The 14,465-nt window shown below is 47.3% G+C and overlaps 1 protein-coding gene across 1 annotated transcript; it reads left to right on the top strand.

Annotated features, from left to right (window-relative positions):
- The first annotated feature begins 570 nt into the window (after positions 1 to 570).
- LOC119312158 (anthocyanin 3'-O-beta-glucosyltransferase-like) lies at positions 571 to 2,653 on the top strand. The gene has a single exon (XM_037587896.1). The coding sequence runs from the start codon at positions 914 to 916 to the stop codon at positions 2,384 to 2,386; it is 1,473 nt and encodes a 490-aa protein (XP_037443793.1). The 5' UTR covers positions 571 to 913; the 3' UTR covers positions 2,387 to 2,653.
- The last annotated feature ends 11,812 nt before the right edge of the window (positions 2,654 to 14,465 follow it).

The following is a 14,465-nucleotide window of genomic DNA, read 5'->3' as shown; positions in this document are numbered from 1 at the left end:
TGCGGGTAAATGTGATGAAAAGTGGCAGCATTTCTGGCTTTCCATACGCCGCTACACCCACTGCTACTGTTTGTCTCATCTTCTTTAGAAACATCTCTATCCAGCTGCTGAACTCTTCAATTTTGCAAGGAATATCATAAATACCAGTGACATTCCTAACAACCCCCCACACAAACTTGGCTACCACACAAGTGCAAAAAAGATGCTCTACGGTTTCAGAATGACCGCAACTTTTATCTTTACTGAATGATGCATATAATTAATTACAATTCCATTTAACCGTAAAAAAATTATAATTCCATTTGATGGCGATGTTTGAAGAAAATGACAGTGAACACTTTTTAAGCCACAATTACAGTGAACATTGTTATATATGTTTTGCGATCTAGAAATGAGTTATCGCGATGGATGTTTTCTTCCACATCAGTTATGTTTGCTTGGGGAACATTGCCAGGACAGAGAGTAGATTTTTTTCTTCCGTTGAGTCAAACAGACAGTGACTAATTGGTTTGTAAAATTAATAATTATGATACATCTGAACCATTCAGATTGAGTGGATTTATCATCTGTCAACGTTGAACTAGTATATTCTAACAAGATCCATCAAACAACTGATGCAAACCTCTGTTCGAACCCTTGCGTGCCAAGGTATCAAAATCTTGAACGCCACTCTAAAAGCTTCTGTTCTAGAAGATGGAGTCACCAAGTTTGAAGCCACTTCTCCTGTTCCCCTTCCTCGGTGCTTCGATCAGACAACGAGAGACCAAACGTTTACGTATGACTTTATATAAATAGTCCTCTACACGTCTCTCGTCTTAATCGCACCGAGGCTTGCCGCTTGCGTCTGATCTGCATTTGTACTCGATCTCATCCTCCACGCCGGCCGTAGTACTTTCCGGCTAGCTCGCCAGCCATGGCTGTCCACGACGAGCCGCTGCACATCCTCTTCTTCCCGTTCCTGGCCTCCGGCCACCTCATTCCGATCGCCGACATGGCCGCGCTCTTCGCCGGCCGCGGCGTCAGGTGCACCATCCTCACCACGCCCGTCAACGCCGCCATCATCCGCTCCGCCGTCAAGCGCGCCAACGACGCCTTCGCCGGCACCGGCTGTCCCGCCATCGACATCGCTGTCGTGCCTTTCCCCGACGTCGGGCTCCCGCCGGGGGTGGAGAACGGCACGGCCCTCTCGTCCCAGGACGACCGCGACAAGTTCTTCCACGCGGCGACTCTGCTCCGGGAGCCATTCGACCGGTTCCTGGCCGACCACCGCACCGACGCTGTCGTGTCCGACAGCTTCTTCCACTGGTCTGTCGACGCCGCCGCGGAGCGGGGCGTCCCGCGCATCGCGTTCCTCGGCAGCAGCATGTTCGCGCGCTCCTGCAGCGACAGCATGCTGCGCCACAACCCGCTGGAGAACGCCCCCGACGACCCCGACGCCTTCGTCGCCCTGCCGGGGCTGCCGCACCGCATCGAGCTGAGGCGAAGCCAGATGATGGACCCGGCTAAGAAGCCATGGCAGTGGCAGTTCTTCAAGGGCGTGAACGCCGCCGACCAGAGGAGCTTCGGCGAGGTGTTCAACAGCTTCCACGAGCTGGAGCCGGATTACGTCGAGCACTTCAACAAGACGCTCTCCCGGCGTGTGTGGCTCGTCGGGCCAGTAGCGCTCGCCAGCAAGGACATGGCTGTGAGAGGCACCGACGCGCCCTCGCCGGACGCGGACAGCTGCATCCGGTGGCTGGACGCGAAGCCAGCCGGCTCGGTGGTGTACGTCTCCTTCGGCACACTAACCAAGTTCGCACCGGCGGAGCTGCACCAGCTCGCCCGCGCCCTCGACCTCTCAGGCGTGAACTTCGTGTGGGTCATCGGCACCGCCGCAGGCCAAGACTCTGCTGAATGGATGCCCGAAGGCTTCGCGGACCTCATAGCGCACGGCGACCGCGGCTTCCTAATCCGAGGCTGGGCGCCGCAGATGCTGATCCTGAGCCACGCCGCCCTGGGCGGGTTCGTGACGCACTGCGGCTGGAACTCGGTGCTGGAGGCCGTGAGCGCCGGCGTGCCGATGGTGACGTGGCCGCGGTACGCGGACCAGTTCAACAACGAGAAGCTCGTGGTGGAGCTGCTCAAGGTGGGCGTCAGCATCGGGGCCAAGGACTACGCGTCGGGCATCGAGGCCCACGAGGTGATCGCCGGCGAGGTGATCGCCGAGTCCATCCAGAGGCTGATGGAGAGCGACGCCATCCAGAAGAAGGCCAAGGACCTAGGTGAGAAGGCAAGGCGCGCGGTGGAGAAGGGCGGATCTTCGTACGATGATGTTGGCCGGCTCATGGACGTGCTGACGGCCCGTCGGAGCTCCGTCGAGGTTGGACAAGACATCCAGGCCAGCTGATGGGCTGGTACGACGGTGTGTGTGTTAATTTGGGCAGCTTGGAACTTTCCTTTTGCTGATTAATGGCCGCTAGATCCGCTGGCGATCTTTTGCTAGTACGACAGCCATGACGCCATGGAATTTAGGTCCTATTTGGTTCATAGGTGCTTGGACTTTTTTTAGTCCCATCTTATAAGTCTTAAGTCCCTAAAAAATCCCTACCTGTTTGGTTCCTGGGACTTATAAATCTCTATAAGACCATATTACAACTATAAGTCCCTATAAGTCTTTCCTTGAGAGTCTTATTTTATAAGTCCCAAATACCCATTTTAAGTTCCTATAAGTCCCTTCTGTTTGGTTTAGATGTCCCTAAGCCAATAAGTCCCTGGAAACGAACACCCTAATTGTACGTCGCTGTTCTATGAGAGAAGTGTAAAATGAGTAAGAAAACTTTCTTTTTGCATCTCGGGGACTGAAAGGACTTGGTGGATGCCAAGCCACGCTCGTGCTCTGTCAGTATCATGGCTGCAAACATGATACGTAGCATGGTCCGTGGCCATATATAATGCTGTACGTTCCCATCTCGCCGGCATGCCACCATTGCTAATTTGTTGCATCGAGATTGTGTTGTTTGGGGGACACGTGACAGAAGCTCTTTGATTTTCTTCTTCTGTGAAAGTAGTGAAACACTATACTTTTGATTTCTAAAATCTGAGAAAATCGTACTTTTGATCATGTCAATCATAACCTAGCTAATTTGCCACGTTCATGCTATGCTAGTAACCACACTGTACACTCTTTTTCTTTTCGAAAAGGGGGTTCGCCTCAGCCTCTGCATCTGAACGATGCATACGGCTAAAGAGATTATTGAATACATAAAAGAGAGCCTCAATTTGCAGGAGCGTAAGTTCACAATACCTACTAATGAATAGTGTATACCACGTGGGGACAAACCGATCCAACTACCAAAATTGAGTTTGATTACATTGTTAATCTCTCTTTACGATGGTCATCTCAGTATCATAATGAAATTTATTATAACTAGATTTCCATGTTAAACCAATACACATTTTTTTCATTTGAGAAATGGATAGAAGACCTCATATGCACCAAATCAAATCAAGTAAATATAGACCAGCAAGTCACATAATGGAATCATATGCAACCGTAGAATCGACAACATTTTATGTTCTTCGATGATTATAATAGTGATGCTAATTTAAATAGAAATACAAAGCATACACATGTTGTCAACATGTTACTGTACCCAACTTGCAATTCATATTTGCCCAGCCCTATTTTTTTATGAATATGGCTGCCTAATATACACTAGAAACCACTACTAAGATATTTGTTAGTGTGTATGATTTAAAAAATCTCTACCATGAGATTCAATAATATTAAAATATATATAAACACATGCATAGATACTAAAAAATGTGTGTATGTACTATATAATTTATGCAATATTTAAAAGTTAACTTAATCAAAAAAATTAAACTAGAAAGAGAAGTTTTGTTACAATTTAAATTTTGCAGATATTTTGTGAATAACATATATTACAACTGTATGACAAGAATTGTTATAACCGTTGTTTACAAACATGGTTATGCGGTTAAGTACAATGGCTAAGTAATAAAAAAATATTAAATAAAATAAAACGATACTATTAGTTTAAAATAAGTATAAATGTTTAGCATAAAAAATTGTTTTATATTTTTGGACCGGCTCTGCCAAGAGAGACAAGTTCGGGTCTACGTACACCACCAACTCCGGAGGCGAGCGGTGGTGACAGTCACTGGCACCGGGGAACGGGCCAATAGCTCATGTGCGACACATTTGAGGTGAATTGGCTTGAGTGCGACGTTGTTCGAGCGAATGGCTGTGGTGTGACACATTTGAGCAGGTAAATAGCCCACGCACGACATGGCTGTTAAACTGAACTGATGCCCTCGTAAGCTGTTGGGGGCTAGACCCACCACTTATCCACGTAAGCGCTGGACCCACCACTTATCCACCTAAGCGCGGGACCCACCACTTGTCTACTCGCGGGACCCACCTCCTCGAAGCTAGAAAAGACGAGCGCCCATGCTCGTCCGCCCGCCGCCGCCCATTCATCCCCTTTCCCCAATCTTTCACTTCTCCCGCGACCTAGCGCAAATGTCTACCTCCTCCGCCACGCAATCAAAATGGCGACAGTATGGACCAGTGCTGCTAACAAGGTGCCCTGAATGCACACGCCCAGACCCTCTTAAACGGTTGGTCACTAAAAGGGATGACAATGGCAATCTTGGGCGGGAATTTGTGAAATGCTTGAGCAAACCAATGGCAAGAAGGGGTGGCAAGGTTAGATCTCAGTTCTTAGCCCGTTCTTTCGCTGTCTTTCGCTCTGATTTCTCCATATTTTGTTTTTTCTCCTCGAATTTGGGATTTAGGGTTCATGTTGTTCTTTTCAGATCTTGAAGAAATGTTACCATTTCGAGTGGATTGATGAATATGTTGATAAGATTCAGTTTGAGGGCTATGTTGATTCGAGCGTGGCTGCAACCTAGGAGCTCAATTTGGGCAGGGTGCCGCCGATTGCTGTGGAGAATACGGGGAGCTCGGGCGGAGGGGCGGGTAGAGTCGTGCCGATGGCGATGTATGCGCGCAATGCTGAACTGCATGCGGAGTCCGAACTGACCGAGGAACTGAAGAAGATCAAGAAACATCTAATGCAGATGATCGATTTGCAGAAGCAAGCAAATATCATGGCAGGGGGGTTCTATTGTTGTATCATTGCTCTGTTTTTGTTTTATTTGTTGTTCATCCGTCATTAGAATGGGCATTTAGGCTTGTCAGGGTAGAGGATGTGATCTGTGCGCAAGTAATGTATCTGAATTGAAGCAGCAATTTGGAACACAAATTATTCAGTGTTCATGCTCTGTTTCCCCTGTTTTTGTTCTTCAGTTAACAGAGTACACACCCAAATTCAGTTTCTAGTAAAAAACAAAATTGGGCTGCCGAATAGATGTTGGGCCGTAAGGAGATTGGGCTCAAGGAGACCAGCCCACCCGCATAGGGGCACCAGCCCACCTCTAACTTTGGCAAATAAAATGTTACTTGTTTTTACTTTGGCCTTTTTCTTGCACTAAATTTTGTGATGGATCATTTTTTGATGCACTAAAACTAAATGTTACTTGTTTTTATGCATGTCTATGGTTTCATGAACTAAATGAGTTGCATGCTTGCATGAAGTAAATTAGTTTGCATTTCCTAGTTGCATGTCCATAGTGGGTTTGCATGGGGCTCCTAGATGCATGTCTATGGTTTGGGTAATGACCCATTATTTGGCCAATATTTTGAAGATGGTGTGTGTGGTGATTGGGGTGTAGCAACCCGGGCCCGTAGCAACCCATAGCAATACACAAATAATGGAACAACCCATAGCAATCTACAAATAATAGCACGAAATACACAATATATATAGTAGCATAACGATTATATAGAAGCATAACGATTCCAACCCATAGTTCCACGATAGCCTTACAACTTCACGATAGCCTTACAACTTAAAATACTAATACAACTGAATAATAGTAGCATAACGATTATAACTTTAAAACTAATACGATATGATACGATAGATCGGGGGGCACCAAACGTGGGTTCTTCTTCGGGTTCTTCTCTCCTCCTCCTCCGGGTGAACGCCGGGCCACCTCGCTCCTCCGGGCGCCCTTCACTCCTCGTTGTTGATGGGGGTACGGGAGCATGTGCATAACACCGTTGTTGGGGAAGATGGAGTTGAAGTCGGTGAAAATGTTATGGGTGGTGAAAGCTATGAACTCACAACCAACCCAATACACTCGCCCGAGGAGGTAGAAAGCATCAAATGGGTTAGTGAACGTAGCGAGGAGCCCAACCACAAGGCCGTTGTGGGTGACCTCCTCAAGATGGTACATCCTTGGAGAGCCGCGGGGGAGGTGGCGGAAGTTGGCCACAAGGAAGAACCCCGTCAACTCCCTTGCGCCCCTCCACCTTGAGATGGCCCAAACCCTAAGGGTACTCTCCACATACACTCCGCTCGGGTAGAGCCTTTCCGGCATGGTTGGGGGGAGTTGGTAGGTGGGGGCGTTGTACTGCATGGTGGCGCCCGGTGGCTCGAGGGCTCGATTGGGTTTGATGGAGAAGAAGGAAGAAGGTGGGCAGAGGAGGAAGAGGATGGGGTATGGATGAGGAGGAAGAGGAAGACGATAGTGCCCGGCTTAAATAGCCCAAGAGCGACGTGGTTTTTGATTTCTTCGAGTGGTTTCACTGGGTAGAATTAATGGGCGGGCGGCGTTTGGTGGCGCCCCATGGAAGTGTGTACACGAGCGTGAGAAACGGGCTGCGACGGTCGTGGATCAAGGGGGGCGGGATCACGCACGCGTCTGTGCCGTCGTGGGTCAAGGGGACACGCCTGCCCCGGGTTCTTTACGTGTGCCACCCATGCATTCATGTCGTATCCCATCTTGCTAGGGCCTGGCTAGAGGGCAACGTTCGGTCGATGGGAGACGTGACAATAATGGACGCCTTCATTTGCTCATCTTGTAACGAGCAGCACGCCATTTGAACTGCATCGATACCCACATCGATACCCCATGCCAGTATTGCGTCCTCAAAGAGGAGCACGCCATGAACGGCACGCCATGCAACGTTGGCTTTTTGGTTGTCTTCATCGGGCTGCTGCATTGTGGCTGGGTGCATGCTTTGATGCGACGCTGCATCGGTTCTAATGGTAGGCATGCAACAGCTTACTGCGTCGTTGGAGGTGGCGGAGCAGGGCTACGTCGAGGGCATGCATGCAACGCATGGGCGCAGTTCTGCGGGTGGGCATGCATGCTGCGGGTAGGCACGGGCACGCATGCAACGATGGAAAGGGCACTGCCTAGGCTTGGTCCATGCACCGCGTCAAGTCTTGCCGTTGGATTCAAATGAACGGTCCTGATGCCCCAACGAGAGAGGCTGATCCAAACCCCGCCGCGTTGTAACGCCCCGGATACAACTTTCCATATTCGTAACTCCAACTCTTGCTTTTTCCGGAGATGCGATATGATATATCCTTCGTGGTTGGGTTTTATCTGTTGTTTTGCATTTTTTTCTTGTTATGCATCTCATCTCATGTTATCATCTGCATTTCATCCACATGTTTTTCAAAACTTGCATCCATTCGGGTTCCGCCGATTCTCTCCGTTGTCCGTTCCGAGTCCGGACACACTCGCACGCGCCCGCGGCACCTCCGAAATATTATTTTATAAGTGGCATAAAAATGTTCTCGGAATGGGTTGCAACTTGTCGTGCGGTCTTATTATAGTGTAGACAGAGCGCCTGCCAAGTTTCATCGCATTCGGAGTTCGTTTGACTGCCCAACCGTTAAATATATAACCACGATATAGTCGGTATATTCGTCGGGTGTTTTCGGTCTCCGAAAACCGTTGACGGGCTGCCTTCTCTTCTCTCCTCTCAGCCCAACTCTTCTACACAGCCCACCTATGCCCAGCCTAGTCCCCCCTCGATCCGGGGCCGTCCGATGTCGATCTGAGGCTCCGAAACACTCCAAAAAAAACCCTAGAGACTAAACCCTAGCCCCCTTTCCTATTTAAACCACCTTCCCCTTCCAATTTTGGCAGCCTTCCCCCCTCCTCCTCTTTTCCGTGCCACCCAACCCACAGCCACCTCCTCCCACCTTGGGGGCCGCACTGCCGCCTTCCCCCTCCAAATCCGGCGCCAGCCACCTCCCGGGCGCCACTTGGCAGCTCCCCATTGGCCAGCCGCCGCGCAGCCTCCCTCACCCAGCCGGAAGCCGCCACCTGTTCCCCTGCCTCCTCGCACGCCAGGCCCGTGCCAGGCCCGCCCGGGCCCCGATCTAGGCCCCGAGCGAGCCCGTCCCGCCCCGCTCCCCAAGTGCCCGTCGCCCCGCTACTCGATCCGATCTGGATCAGGAGGGACGTCGTACCTCTGCTCGACCTCGCCGCCGGGAAGCCGCCGAGGGGCTCTGCCGCCTCTGCAGATTGCGCCCCTGCCTCCTTCCTCCTTTCCTCTGTCTCTCCCTCACGTTCTCTCTCCCTGTGCCTTGCATAGGAGTCTGCCATGGCCGTCGCCGCCTCGGGTCCTTCGCATCCGTCGCCGGAGCTCCGTCCAGCCGCCGTCGTTGCTCAAACCCGGCTGGAAACGGGGCCCCGCCTCCTCCCGCGGCTGGATCCGCCCTTCCCGGTCCCTGCCGAACCCTTGCTCGCCGCCGGCGAGTTCGTTGCTGCCGCCGCCATGTCCCTGCTCGGGGCGAGCAGGGACCTCCTCGTCCCGTTTGCCTTCAACCTGGGCCCATGCCCCGGCCCAGCGCGTCGACTGTGCTGGGCCCAGCTCCCGCGGTCCAGCAAGGCCCAGCCAGCGTCAGTGCGTGGGCCAGTGCCTCTCCAAGGCCCAGCCCCAAGCCAAGCCGGCCTGCTTCGGCCTCCTCCACCGACCGGCCCACGAGGCCTGGTGAGCAACCCCCCCAGTGCCCCTCTATTTTTTTTCACCTATTAGGCCAGACAGATTCGGCCCGTGACTTGTTTTTTTCTGTGCTGCGATTTTCCTAATTATCCAGAGATTGCCAGTTTTTCAGAAAACCCCTCCATGTTCATGCATATAATAACTCCTCAACCGTGCATCATATTAAAATGACTTATATATGTAAAATGCTCAGAATATTGTGTAGATCAATAATATGCCACTTTCATCTATGTTTAAAATGTTTAAACTTGTTGTTTATTTAATTTTTCATAATGCCATGCTAAAATGATTTATTTCATAACTAAATAACCGTAGGTCGGTTTTAAATACACTTTATATGTAAATGGGGTGGAAAAATGCCTAGTTTACCATGGTGCACTTTGTTTTACTGTTTAATAACTCTAAAATTGTGTTTAGGGCAGAACAGTACCAAATTCATAAATTGCACATGAGGATTTTTCGGAATTGTTGTTTTGTTGTTCCGGCCTCATTTAAACTTGCCTAAATAGTTAGTTTCACTATGCTTCACCTCTTGCCATGTTTAATAACATTTAATATTGTTGAGTACCTAACCGAGAGCGAACTAAACAACTTTCATGTGTTGTTTTGTCAATATGCAACTCGTTGCATATTGAGCTCCACTTAACTTGTAGCATTGTTTGTTTCACTTTGCCATGCCATGCTCTTTAAACCAGACATGCATCATACTTGTTTGCGCATCATGCCATGCTTATGCTTGTTGGTTTACCATGTTGTTTGTTTCTTTCCGGTGTTGCTTCTTAGTTCCGGTAATGTTGCGATTGTGAGGATTCGTTCGACTACGTCCGCTTGTCTTCTTCATGGACTCGTTCTTCTTCCTTGTGGGATTTCAGGGTGGATGTCATTTGAGTTTTTGTTTGTGATTCATTCGTAGATGGATAATGCTCTTATGTATTGTGATGTTGTATTCATGTGGCATTGTATGCCTCTTGTATGTATCCCCATCTATTATGTAATGTTGATGTAATGATATCCACCTTGCAAAAGCGTTTCAATATGCGGGTCTATCCTTGGTGGGAGCTTCGAGTTCCTTTTGGATAGGGTCGCATATTGGGCGTGACACGCGTCAACCAATCAACGCGTCTCATGCGGATCGCTGCACACTGTAGCTAACCCTAGTGCCTGATCTCAACCGTCCACGCACAACGACCGATGACCAGGTATTGTGCGGGGTTTTGAGGGGTTTTGACTGATTAGGGTTGAGCATAACTAATTCAAAAAAAACAAAAAATATAAAACTTGCGCACATAGTCTTATTATGTCGTATAGTAACAAGAAAAAAAATATAAATATGGTTTACATACATTTTTACAAAAAATCCTTCACAAAATTGTCATTCCTCAAACAATGTAGTATGGAGTTCAAGGGAGAGAGTAGTGGGCACCCGAGAGTAGGTGGGTTTTTGAAAATGAAAAGTGTGAAAACCTCACCAAAACTTCATTTTGGATTGACTAAGAAAGATGTGAACTTACTTTTCTCATTTGCATGTTTTAAACTTGTTTTATATATAATTTTCTATTAAACCTTATTTTTTCAAAAAGAAAAGAAAATAATAGAAAATTAATTCAATAAATAGTGAGACTTTAGATTTACACTATATAGGTAGAATAGATGTGTAGAAAAATTATTTGGCTGGTTTAGACAAGGTGCCAAAAAAACTTGCTTTAATATGAGGCCGTTTACCCTACCTTTGGAGGTCATTTGAAACACACTTTTCATGACTATGAGTTCAACTTAACAAAATGGCTCGGAATGATCAGCAAGCAAACATATTTCAGTTGGGGTACTTTAGATAGCACTAAAACATCAATAGCCCAAATTTAAATTTAAATTTGAATTTTATTTGGCTGATTTAGATAAACAAGTTCGAATAGAAAATATGGGGATACATATTGACTACCAGTACGCACCAAGTTACAAATATTATTACATGCCCCAAATTTTCAAACTGTTCTCTGTTCTACTTCTTCCTACCACGTCGTGTGCCCTTCTTCGCCTTAGCCCTTCTTGTTTTTGGTTCTACTATACACACAAGTTAACCGATCATCTTGGTTTTCTTCACTGATCTTTTCAACACCTCGCCAATACCCTCGTGATCAGTGTCTTCAGTCTCAATGTTGATACCAGTTTCAGTTTCTTTGGTGTGTACCTCAACATGAGTTTCTTCAGTCTGAACCTCGACACGCTCAGATTCAGTTTCTTCAGTCTGAACCTTGACACGCTCAGGTTCAGTTTCTTCGGTGTGCACCTCCTCATCAGTTTCTTCAGTCTGAATGTTGACCTCTTCTTTCTACCGCCATTGACTCTTGATTTTTTTGTTGGCCAACACTGTTCAACAACAAGGGGCTGACTTGCTCGCTTCCTCCTGTGCAGAAAATGTTATAGATATAGTAATTGGAAAAAAGCACCAAATCAAAACATAGACAAATAAACAAGAACATACTTTGGCTTATTAGGAGTGTAACGGCATTTGACAGATCCCACTCTGTGCTCAAGTTCCTGGCACAACCTGCATCTGTTTTTGTTACCTTTTTGGGCCCTTTTTGGCTTTTCATCTTTCTTTTCCTTCTTACTACTCCCACCTTTCTCAAACCATGCCTTGAATCTACTCCGTTTAGGCCTGCCAGCCTTTCTTTTCGTCAAGGGAGGACACATGAAAAATTCAATGTCCACTTCAGGCCACTGAGACTGATCTATAAGTGCTGGAATTGGAGTAGCATATGCAGCTTTGAATCTTGCTACCGAATAATATTCATGCAGATATGGGTGCATGTTTATCTTCGATTGGGATGCTAAGAAAAGAATGGCATGCTCACATGGTTTACCAGTGTGTTGCCACTCGAGGCAAGTGCAATCATGCAATTCAGTGTTAACAACATGTCTCCTTCCAGTTTTGTTATCTCTAACTTCAGCACCCCAAGATGAAGATTTTTCAACAAACAAATGTGAAAGACTTCTGCTCCTATTGACCACCTGTTGTACCACTGCTGGAAGCTTATCACCTTGCAGAAAATCACCTATCCTTCTTCTCAATTCCCACAACTGCATGAGCATGATCCTGATTTGGTCAACCATGTCAAGCACAGGCAAATCTTTTAACTCCTTCACCTTATTGTTGAAACTCTCTGCCAAATTGTTGTTGATGTGGTCACACTTGATGGCAGTGTTGAATGCTGACCTGTACCATAACAAAGAATGGTAGGTGTTCAGCCATGGACCAAACTCATCACATGCTGCCATTATCTTGTCAATATGATATTTGTGTGCCTGTCTAGTGTAAGATCTTGCTGCTGGCCACATGCGCCCAAATTCTTCTCTTCTAAATTTTTTGATCAAATTCATCCACAAATGACCGAAGCACTCCCTCTGCTCAGCATGTGGGAAAACATATTTCACTGAATTTTCAAGCCCCTTACACGCATCTATGTGTATAGCCAAAGGTGACACTGGCCCTAGGCATCTTTTCAACTGGATCATGAACCATGTCCATGAAGCCTCTGTTTCTGACTGAAACAAGCCAACAGCAATAGGAAACATCCAGTTGTGTCCATCTACAGCATTGCATGCTGCCAACTGACCATTCCACTTGCCTGTCAAAAATGATGAGTCTATGCTCAAATATGGACGACACCCTGCTTTGAAGCCATCTATGCAAGGCTTCAAAGCCATAAAAAACTTGGAGAACTTGACTTCACGTTTGGCTGATACCTCTGTATCTATCTCCACAACACTACCAGGTGACCTCTTTTCCACCTCTGCTTTGAAGTTGTAAAGCATCCTAAATGTATTTGCCCAATCACCATATAAATTTTTCATTGTCCTTTGTTTTTCCTTCCACACTGTGGTATATTTAAATTTAATGGGGTACATCTTTTCCAAGTCTACTTTGAGTTTCTTGGCAATAGTGTTTGGTGTTTTGGCTAAAATTGGGGTGATCTTTTCTGCAACCCAAAGTTGTGCTGTCATGGTTGATACTCTCTGTGAACTTGTAATACAAGTATGTTGATTGGGGATTTGGTTAACCCTGACAGTACTTCCATCAGGTTGCAGTCTAGTAGATATGTACCACTTGCAAGGCTTGATACTACCATCAAATCCTCTGCACCTCGCATAAAACTTCTTTCTATCAGTCCAAACAGTCTTGGCATCAAACTCATGTTTCACTGCATAAGTCTTGAAACACATCCTAAACTCCTTCATGCTTGGGAACAACTTGCCTACTTCAATGACAGGGTTTTCTTTGTCATACACATGCACCAGCTAATCATCATGTGCATCTTCTACTTCATCTGCAGCTTGTTCCATCAATTGTCCATCTACATCTTCATCCGCATTAGCAGGCAAACTAGATTCGCCCCTCTCCTGCTTATATCTGTCATCGACTGGAATGCCAAAAAGGTTGGCCATCTCAATGTCAGGCATTGGTGCAATGACCAAATGAGTAGGCTCATCTAATTCAACTACATTCCAATCAACAGTTGCAGCAGTTTCAGTTTCAGTTCCAGTCACCTATCCCTCTTCGGCTATTACTGTAAGTTCAGTACGCATGGGAATCAATGGCCTCTGTGTAGCCCAATCATCATCTACCATCTGCGCAGCCAATTGTGATGGCACATATCCAACCTTCGAAAAAATATTCAGATCAACTAGCTTAGCAAAAAAATTAGCTCGTTTGCTTGTCCAGCCGTTTTGCCGATCGATTTCATCAAAAATATGTTCACCATCTTCCATTCTCACATACTCTCCTTTCCAATCATCAAACCGCAACAGTGATACTTCTTGCTCTGGACCCCAAACAACATTCTCCCCGATTTTTTCACCCATTTCTTCACTGCCTTCTCTCCCATGTTCTGTAGAACTTGTGGATCAATCTTTGTAAACTCAACCTCCCATTTAACAATTGTGTCTCTCTCAATGTTCTGAATGCTACCATCAACTAATTTTGCCTTTGATGGAAAGAAATTGACCATCAATTCGAAGGTTCGAGCGGCAGCATCCCCTCTGTCAGTGACGAACAGTGTGAGCCCGTGAGAAAGAGCAGACTAGACCCTAATTGCATGCAAAATAGGATCGGAGAGATGCGCATTACCTATTCGAAGTTGAATCTGGCGGCTCCATCTCAGTATGCCCACGGGCTCCCCTCACAACCTATCGATTCAACAAGCGAAAACAGAGGAAACGAGCTGAGATCTAAGGGGCCGAGAGAGGAACGGGAGGGGGACTAGGGTTCTCACTCACCATTTTTTTAGGATGAAGGCACCGCCGCCGTTGAGAATGAGGGCTCCACCGCCGCCACCGAGAATGCAAGATCCGCCGCCACTGGAGAAGAAGGGGGGGAGGGGGCAGAGTGGCGGGCCCGACACGGTCGGGCGGCAGGGCACTATCAGTTGTTTTGAGGAGCAATTAAGTTGGACCCACATGTCCTAACATAAACGGGCTTGGTTGACTACCAATTTAACCACATTTAACACCCCATGTGGCCCTGGGCTATTTACCTGCTCAAATGTGTCGCACCACAGCCATTCGCTCGAACAACGTCGCACTCAAGCCA

Source organism: Triticum dicoccoides, chromosome 5B (genome assembly GCF_002162155.2).
Source record: "Triticum dicoccoides isolate Atlit2015 ecotype Zavitan chromosome 5B, WEW_v2.0, whole genome shotgun sequence".
NCBI classification, from domain to species: domain Eukaryota; kingdom Viridiplantae; phylum Streptophyta; class Magnoliopsida; order Poales; family Poaceae; genus Triticum; species Triticum dicoccoides.
Note: the sequence above shows the minus strand (reverse complement) of the source record. Positions and strands in the feature narration are given on the sequence as shown.